The 9,794-nt window shown below is 42.9% G+C and overlaps 1 protein-coding gene across 2 annotated transcripts in view; it reads left to right on the plus strand.

Annotated features, from left to right (window-relative positions):
• Positions 1-8,424, plus strand: part of rasgrf2a (Ras protein-specific guanine nucleotide-releasing factor 2a) — a 28,784-nt gene extending 20,360 nt beyond the window's left edge. For both annotated transcript variants that reach the window (XM_084383745.1, XM_084383746.1), the window contains 13 exons: positions 138-646; positions 2,327-2,452; positions 2,536-2,625; positions 2,758-2,864; positions 4,266-4,378; positions 4,549-4,609; positions 4,911-5,014; positions 5,141-5,225; positions 5,960-6,157; positions 6,253-6,332; positions 6,418-6,535; positions 6,807-6,875; positions 6,964-8,424. In XM_084383745.1, coding sequence (XP_084239871.1) covers positions 138-646; positions 2,327-2,452; positions 2,536-2,625; positions 2,758-2,864; positions 4,266-4,378; positions 4,549-4,609; positions 4,911-5,014; positions 5,141-5,225; positions 5,960-6,157; positions 6,253-6,332; positions 6,418-6,535; positions 6,807-6,875; positions 6,964-7,059 — 1,756 coding nt within the window. In that variant the 3' untranslated portion in view covers positions 7,060-8,424. The remainder of the gene's footprint in view (positions 1-137; positions 647-2,326; positions 2,453-2,535; positions 2,626-2,757; positions 2,865-4,265; positions 4,379-4,548; positions 4,610-4,910; positions 5,015-5,140; positions 5,226-5,959; positions 6,158-6,252; positions 6,333-6,417; positions 6,536-6,806; positions 6,876-6,963) is intronic.
• Positions 8,425-9,794: the final 1,370 nt, after the last annotated feature.

A 9,794-nucleotide genomic window follows, 5' to 3' on the forward strand; every position in this document is an offset into this window, starting at 1 on the left:
CACAACACAAAAAGAAATTTCCCCAAAATAATATCATAGGGAAACAGTTCAGGGTCTCGATCTCTGACCCGCCTTTAGATGTTCAGCACCCTGCATGTGTCAGATCTGCAGATCCTCTCCTCTCTGCTCTCTCTCAGGTCTCTGGAGCTCTTCTTCGCCACCAACCAGGGCTCGTGGGCGACCGACCCCCTGAACAACAAATCCCCGAGGCTCTGCCGCAAGTTCTCCTCTCCTCCTCCTCTCTCCATCCCCCCTCGCACCTCCTCCCCCGTCCACAGCCGCAAGCTCTCCCTCAGCTCCCCGGTCAGCGGGAAGGTGGGAGTCTTGGACCTGTCCGCCACCCCCTCCTCCTCCGCGGCCAACTCCCCCACCTCCAGCCACAGCCCCTCCATCTCCTCGCCTCCTCCCGGCTCAACCAGGCCCCCCTCCGGCTTCTCCTCCCCTCCGCCCACCGCCACGCGCTCCCCCAGCCTCCCCCAGGCCTCCGGGATGTCCTCGCCGCCCCCCTTCTGCACCAAGGCCCCTCTGGACCTGAGCCGCGGTCCCAGCTCCCCTGAGCTGAGCCCAGCTGCAGGGGAGGATGTCAGCGGAGAGCTGCCTCGCCTCGACGCCTTCTGTGGGAAGCTGAGGCGCAGCATCCGCAGGGGTATGTAGCTGGAGCACAAAAGCATATGATTCACACTGTGTCAGTCCTGTATGATCATCAGCACACGTGTGGGCCCACGCTGCACACACACTGTTATGAAATGGTGTTTTAAACGGCAGGTAAATGCAGCTCAGGTCTCTCTTTAATCTACACACACGATCATGACTTATTTATCACTGATATCACCCTTGAATGCGACGCATCACTGATAGTTTCTTGCCAGCCCAAACAGACGAGGGGACGAGACACAGAAATGGGTCACCGTTACCCAACGGAGGAATAATCGTGCTCTTAGATCACCATCTGGCTCCAGCTGACAGCCTGTTCACCATAAAAACAGCGGCGGAGCACGAGGTCAGGGAAAAAAAACCTCTGACAACAAACTGGAGAGGAGAGAAAGGAAAATGAAGAGATAAATGGAGCTCTCACGCGGCAGCCGAGTGCCTCCCGAGAGGAAAATGGCACATTGAATGGGTGAAAGTGAGAGCCCTCCACTGACACCCCAACACAGCAGCTCGTGACCCCGAAGGCCAAAGAGTCACATGAACAACAGGCTGGAACATGAAGTGTTGGTGTTTGGATCACATCTGAAACAGAAACGTGTTTTGTATTTTTTACTGAGCGTCGTGTTTCAGCGGTCATAACTTAAAGCTGCACTAGTCAATATTTCCACATCGTTTATCTCATTGATGTCTTATTTGAAAGCTAAAACTCATAATGATGAACTCACACAGAAGCATCACACCTGACTCGGTTTCCCTCCGCTTAATGGAGCGTTTTAGCGTCTTTCAGCACGTAGTTTTGGTTTTACTTTCGTCAGCCTGATTTCCTGCAGCAAATTGCAGCGACCGTGCACTTCCTGCTCAGTAGAGCTGAACGATTCGTTTACTAATCGATCAGTGGATTAAGTGTCGCTCACTTCAGTGCATTTTTCAAGCAAAAATGTCAATCGAGCTTCTTAAATGAAAAGTCTTTGGGTTTTGGACAAAAGAAGCAATTTGAAGACGTCACATTGGACTCTTCTCCACAATTTCTTGAATTTCTTGTCTGCATAGAATAATAAATAACTTTTTACAATACTTTCAACAAAATGCTCAAATATCCTTTATAAAACAGTTAATAGCCAGGATCTTTTTAAATAAAGGAACAGCCTTGGACTCAGGGATGAGCAGGCAGACAGAGGATCACAGTCTGATATATTATGAGACGGGAATAAATATTTTTAATTGTAGGTTCGGTCATATGAAACACAGCAGACCTGTAGCTTCTATGATGTAGCTTATAATGACACGACAAGACAAACATCTCTTCTTCTCTGCCTTTTTAATGTAGTCCACAGAACCAGGAATGCGTATACGGATTGTAACGCGTAACACACGCGTACATAAAATCAGACTTATGCTTTAAACCAGTGGGGTCGCCCCCTGCTGGCAGATGTAGGGCACTTCTGCACTGGCTTCACTTAAGACTAGTGTTCAAAGGCATGAACAAAAACAAACACACATCCTGGACCTCCACGCTAAATTTCAGCCTCTTAGACCAAAAATTGTGACTTTGAAACGGTGAGGACATTTTTGTTGCTAAAAAAAGTCAACAAAGTTTCAGATAAGATACAAAATGTTCTGGTGTGAGGCCCGTTGTCTTGCTGCTGACGCCACGTCTCATTGCGACCCCTCACAGCCGTCCTGGAGTCCGTCTCTCTGGACAAGTTCATCCCTGAAGCGCCGGCCAGCAGCGAGCCGGGCGACCTGTCTCCCTGCCGCTCACCTTCAACGCCGAGGCATCTCCGCTACAGGCAGACAGGAGGTACGAACACACACGAACACACCAACAGCTTCCTTATAAAGACATGTCATGCTGTTTTTATTAATGCCTCTGCTTCCTCACAGTCACATCAGGGGAGACCTCTCGCTGCACGATGTCGCCGGCGTCGGCGTTTGCGATCGCCACCGCTGCCGCCGGACACAGCAGCTCCCAGGGTGAGCACGGCAAGCCACGAAGGTCAACAGACACAGCAGAGGGGGAGGGAGCTGTGAAAATGGCTTTTTTACAGGTGGATAAATGGCGAGAATGACCTCAGACGTTCCCCCATTTCTTTTTTTATCTCCCAGGGTTTAGTAACTCTGAGAAAACCTGTGACAAAGAGTTCATCATCCGGAGAGCCGCGACCAACAGAGTCCTGAATGTGCTGCGACACTGGGTCTCCAAGCACTCCCAGGTGAGGACACGACAAACCTGTGTGAGTCCTTCAGACTTCATCAGCAGGACGACTTCCCAGCAAGTCTTTACACGCATCCAGAAAGTTCACAGTCCACCTGAACCCTCGACAGGACGCTGAGAGCCCACCTGCAGGAGTCTGTTGTTGTGTCTGTTGTTGTTGTTGTCTGCTTCCGTTGCCGCCTCCTCCTCCTCCTGTGTGTGTGTGTGTGTGTGTGTGTGTGTGTGTCACTCGTCTCGCTGATGGAGGTGCTCTTTGCTCTGCGTGTCGTTTCTCCCACCAGGAAGCAGAAAGGTCAGCTTCCTCCTCAGGGACGCGAAAAGGACGATCACTTTCATTTCACATTATATAAGATGCTATTTTTGTACCTGGATGCTGCAGCCGGGGAAAAAATGAACCTTTATTATTTCGGTCCGATTGATAAACAAAGTTCTGATTGCACGTAGGTAAATGTGAGAGACACTGACATCAACAACTGATAGATTTGTAACAACAAAGAAATAAAACATCTACTTACATTAAGAGAATTATTTTTGCAGGACAGGATTTCAGATTTTTTTGCATAAATGTCCAGAAGAGAAATCTGCAATAAATTCACACCTACATGTGTTTTGGACATTTTCTTTCCTCTTGTCTGAAAGAAGACGTCACTGTGCATTAAACACAATGTTTTCACCTGTAAAGTCTTAAGTTCACTTCACATTTCTACAAATAAGTCTGGATCCAGACTCGTGACGTCTCAGCTGAAATGTCCCTTTTATCACAGTTATATTTATTTATTTCTGTTTGTGTTTAACCCTCAACTGTCGATACGTTTTGTGTTTTTAACTTTCATTTTTGGATCATTTTGGCTGTATTAATGCTTATTGCATACATAAACTGGTATTTAAAGGGTTAAAATCCTGAAAATTAATGAATATTTGTCGTTATTATCAGAACTGATGTCGGCTGAACAATGTAACCCAGTGACAGTTGATAATAATATTAATATATAGTGATTTTATGGCAGTTTTTTCACGTGAAACATTTTTTGTACTAAATGTGGTCTGAGGTCTTTTTATTGTTTATCAGTTGCATGAGGGTTAAAATAATCTGTCGTCTTACAGGCAAAACTGAATCAGACCACCTGATGTAAATGTCCTGTAGGGGGCGTCATTTTCCTGAACACTGCAGTCATGGACATGATGAAAGCAAAGTTTAGATGTAAACAATTTAAAAAGATATACTCTTCATACTTTTAATCTCATTTATAAAGCAGATATTTTAAAATTACAATTATTGTTTATGTGAAATCAAGCAAAAAGTCTTTGAATAGTGTTTTCATGGACTCGTGGCTTCTGTCAGTCCGTCTGCAGAGATGATCTGTGGCTGTAAACGTGTATCAATGTGTTGATCCGTCAGGACTTCGACATGAACGGCGAGCTGAAGATGGGCGTGATCGGACTCCTGGAAGAAGTTCTACGAGATCCGGACCTGCTGCCACAGGAGAGGAAAGCAACTTCTAACATATTAAGGTGAACACGACGACGTCATCCATCCATCGGTCTGTTTATTAATGAAAATAATATTAGACACTTTAGGATCCTCAACACTGAAACAAGATTAATTGTCCCGGTGAATTTTCATGTATCTTTTATATTTATAGTTTTTATACATCTGTTGTTCACTGTCTCGTTGTCTGCAGTGCCCTTTCTCAAGAAGAACAAGACGACGCTCAGCTGAGGATCGAGGACATTTTACAGATGGTCAGTATTCACACCTGTGATCATCAACAGACGGGGTTTTAACACAGATTTTTAAACAGCTGTTTGAATTAATCTATCTGCAGAAGAGCTGCCCCCTCCTTCACTTCATCGTGGTAAGAGTCATGTTATCATGTCGACGTCCCGTAACGGAAACAGTAGCTGCTGTAGTGAACTCTCTCGGTAGTCGTAGCGTAGGTGGACTCCCAGTTGATCTTAGTGTCGGTCTGGTATCGTAGATCTTTTGAAGCAGCTTCATGAGAACTCTTCACTATAAAACAGTTCGTGTGTGTGTTTTCTCCAGGCGGAGAGTCCGAAGGCCGAGTGTTTCGAGTCTCTGTCGGCCATGGAGCTGGCAGAACAGATCACGCTGCTGGATCACATCGTGTTCAGGAGCATTCCCTACGAGTGAGTACTCCATCCTCAAACCTTCATCTCGCACTCCCACAAACACAAGAAGGTCTGGAGAGTTTTTTTTTAGTAAATCGTCTGAGGACCAAACTGTTTGTCTGACCGTCCTGTGTGATCCTGCAGGGAGTTCCTCGGTCAGGGCTGGATGAAGGTGGACAAGACAGAGAGGACTCCGTACATCATGAAGACCAGCCAGCACTTCAACGATGTAAGAGCAGACGCTCCAGGTTACCTTGTGCACCTTCAGCGTGGGGTCGGACAGTCTGATGATATATTAAACCGGGGTCAACTACAGTTAATGAAGTTCAGTCCGTCCCTTTCACACCCGACAAACACCCACTAACACTGACTAACATCTGTCTTTTTGGTGCAAAAGTCCTGCGTTAAATTAAACGTGAAGCGATTAATCGATCAGTCGAACATCAGAAAATTCAGTCAGCAGCTTCTGTGATCAATTCTGAATTTTTTTTTTTTTTTTTTGAGCAAAAATTTCAAAATTTGATGTTTATGTTTGTCATAATTAATAAGGAATTGAGTATCTTTGGCTTTGATACTGCAGTTTTCATCCTTCAGAGTCTGTACATCTGTTTAACTCCTTTGGATTTTGGACCTTTTGAATATTTTAACTTTATTATATAGACAAAAGCATTAATCCAATAATAAGATTAAAGAGATTAATCGATGATGAAAATAATCTTAGTTGCAGCCCTACATTAAATCCTAACGTCATGACGTTTCAGAGAGGTTGATTTAACTGTACGGCCATTTTAGAGGGATTATCGTGCATTAATAAGAAATGTCTCAATTTTTTTTATCAACCTTTTTTAGGAGAGGTTATTGTTTATGCCACACCTCTACATGAAAATAGTTATATTAACCTCTGAACATCATCAGACTGCCTGAGTTTTTACTATGTGTACCTGATAAACTGTGTCGCCTCAGATGAGTAACCTGGTGGCGTCTCAGATCATGACCCACACTGACGTGGGCTCCAGGGCCAGCTCCATAGAAAAGTGGCTGGCGGTGGCCGATATCTGTCGCTGCCTCAACAACTACAACGGCGTGCTGGAGATCACCTCCGCCCTCAACCGCAGCGCCATCTACAGGCTGAAGAAGACCTGGGCCAAAGTCTGCAAACAGGTTGGGAATCCATTCATTTAAACAGCTGTTAATGAAATACAACATCTTCTCTGCACAAAACAGTCCTGATGACTCTTGTTTGTGTTTCTCTTTAGACGAAGGCGCTCATGGACCGGCTGCAGAAGACGGTGTCATCGGAGGGGAGGTTCAAGAATCTCAGAGAGACGCTGAAAAAGTAAAAAGCTGCAGAGAAAAATACAGTGATTTATTTCAGTCTTTACAACCCGTCTGATTTCTGAGCTGTGCATCTGTGTTTGTAGCTGTAACCCTCCATGTGTCCCGTACCTGGGCATGTACCTCACCGACCTGGCTTTCATTGAGGAGGGAACACCCAACTTCACGGAGGAGGGCCTCGTTAACTTCTCCAAGATGAGGATGGTAAGAAACTCTTTCCCTGCTCCAGCTCTTTTATTATCTCTTTTAAAGGCCAGTTGAATGTCATGACCAGCACGTCCTCACTGTGTGTTTGTTAGCAGCTCTGTCGCTAACGTTAGCGTCTCTGTCCTGCTCTTTATTACATTTTTTGAAGTTTACTTTATCTCCAGCCAACTTTACGTAATAGCGTTACGTTTGCAACCTGGGAACGGGTCAATAAAAGTTGACCGCTGTTACCGAAGTGCTCCATTAACTCTGATCTCCGCTGTCTCAGATTTCTCACATCATCCGGGAGATTCGTCAGTTCCAGCAAGCACCTTACAGGATAGAGCACCAACCCAAGGTAAGTCTGATTAAATACCTTTAACGTTACATCATTTCTGCACTGAGAAGTGATTAAATTGAAAAAAAAAACCTTCTCTCTCCTCCAGGTGACTCAGTTCCTCCTGGATAAGACACTGGTGATGGATGAAGACACCCTCTACGAGCTCTCGCTGAAGATCGAACCTCGAGTACCTCCTGGCTGATCACTGTACAACTGACACTCAAACATATATTCACACACATGATTTTACATATTTACCGTCTTACAGTACCAGTCATGAATTAACACAACTTGAGATTCTTTTCTTAATAAAAAGCAGGGGTTGTTTCATAAAACACCGCCAGTATTTGTGCTTAGGAAACTCAGGAGACAACGTGCCTTTGAATGAACATCTGATGTGTGTATTTAGTAAACAGAATGAACTGTATAACCAACACAACTCTGCCATAAGATCGAACAATTATGACTGTAGAAACAACCATGTTAGCTACTGAACATGGCACTAGAAAGTAACCTGTTGCTGCTATCACACTGTAAATACCAATCGATCTGCCTCTGTAGTCTTTCACGTGAACATTTCAAGATACGTTTTACATTATTTGTACGATCATGCCCGCATTAACCTGCTTTGGGTCCCAGGAGGTTAAAAAAAGAAATGAGCCCCAGGTTTACTGTGTGGTAGTTTCTAAATTATTTTGGGAATACGTACCATTTTTCTTTGGTGGCTGTGGGGAAGCTGCAAACACAAGATCCAGGTTAGATCCAGAAAACACGAAGCAACTGTAAGTCCAGTATTCTCTCTCTTTTAGCTCTGTTTTTGGTCTCCACCACCTGAGAGAAAGCTCGTGCTCTTTAGCTCTCCGCTGCTGCTGGACTCGAGGTTGATGAGAGCCGTGAGACTCAACCAAAACGATACATTTTGGGCTGTAAAACCAAAACAATGAGCTCAAAGATGCTAAACTGGATGACAATTCTCTGGCGTCGTTACTACGAGCAACACTTTCCACATTACACACCCGCCGCAAACTTTCACTTCGGGTTATTTGCATCGTTTGACCGCCATTTGTGTTTATTTGTTTTATTGTACATTCATGAAGGAACGTACCTTTAGAGTTAAGATACACTCGATGGCTCATCACAGACATATCAGGATCAGTCGGTATGTTGTCTGATATTTGCCGATATGAAAACTTTTTTTCTATTTTTTAACAGAACATACTTAGAAAAAGATGCTTGGGGTGATTTATAATTAATAAATTCCCAATGTTTCAGTGCGCTGATGTCATTTTGAACAGCAAAGCTTATTGTTAAACTGTAAAATGTCCTTCTTCCATCACACACGTATCTTTGTTTCAAGTGTTTGATGACGACATTTGAGGGATCAGTGTAAAACTGTGTGTTTATGTTTGTATTTTGTATATGTAAGAATATCGATGTCTGGATTTATTTTCTCTATGATATGGGCATTGCTATCAGCCCAAAAAAATCCAGTATCGTTGGTGGAGACCAAAAACGGAGCTAAAAGAGAGAATATTTTCCTTTGTGTCTGTCGATGTGTAAAATGTAAAATGTAAAATGTACACTATGAAAATCCGAGGAGGTAAATAAATCAGTTTGGTGTTTACAGCTTGTTCTCAGTCACCAAAAAATCCATTATTGATGCTTTAAAACATTTTTTATCAAACGGCTTTCACTGAAAAGTGTTTGCAAGACTTGGGGGGGGGGGGGGGAAACATTGTAAGACTTTTGTAATGATCGTGTCAGATGTCGGTACTGACTGTGTCCACTACTCTGACAGCTGATGAGGGTCTTTAAACTAGATTTTAAATCAAGGACGTCAGAATCAGGCAGTAAAAATATATCTTGTACCTTATCATGTCAGTCGATGCTGAGCCTTAGTCGTGCACGTTACAATATTCCCAAACAAAATATAAATGAATCAAATGACCACAAACCAGTTTCCACACAGTGAACAGTTCTGACCGCCTGTTTCTCGGTGGCGTTGATGTCTGGCTTTTATATCTCGACTCCTCTGTTGACACTAAAGCTTTGTGTTTCTGCAGTTCTGCATGTTACAGCAAAAAAAAAAACAACGTTGTGAGTTTACACACATTCCTGATCTGAAACTGTGTTTATCGTTAATCTAAATTATTTGTTTCATCTTTTGCTCGACAATCAAAAAAGCGTTGTCATTACAAATCATGTGTTTTCAGTTTTGTAATATTTATATAAAATTTAAATCAAATTTCTGCTCTTTTTAAAGAGAATCGGCCTGAAAGGTTTCTTAAATGGTACAAACCCCCACAGATAAATTTATTTTACATGTATCACTGTTATTGTTATTGTTATTATTATTATTATTATTATTAGTTCCTTGTCAATGTGATTATTTTATCATAATTATATTTAAAACCTTGTTGACTGTATTAGAATAATAGTTATATATTTGCACTATTGATTTGTAAAGAATGTCAATAGACTCTAAACTTCCTAGCATGAATATAGCATGATGTCCTGAGATTACTGTTTTCCTGGTGAGTTTTTATTAGCTTCACTTTATGTTGGCACATTCCTGACTCAGTGCATTAGTGTATACGACCCTCGCTTTCTTACATTACTGTATTCTTTGAAATTCCAGTTTTGCTGTTGTATTTTTCCATGAATTTCTCTGTGTAATGTACAGATACTGTATTTACACACAATAAAAGCAAACAATGTGACTTATAACGTAGCGACAAATTGTTTTCTTTTATGGCCGATAGAAGAAGATTTGGTTTGTCCCGAGAGCTCAACACAATTCATCTTCAGAGAACACAACCCTGCAAATAGACAAAATAAATATTAAATACAAATTAAGAAAAATCTTCTTAAGAAAAATCTTGGTGGTGTAGGCTACATGCATTGTGCATGGCAGGCATAGAGGAAGTAGAGGATGCA

Source organism: Pagrus pagrus (genome assembly GCF_965226575.1).
Source record: "Pagrus pagrus genome assembly, chromosome: 19".
NCBI classification, from domain to species: domain Eukaryota; kingdom Metazoa; phylum Chordata; class Actinopteri; order Spariformes; family Sparidae; genus Pagrus; species Pagrus pagrus.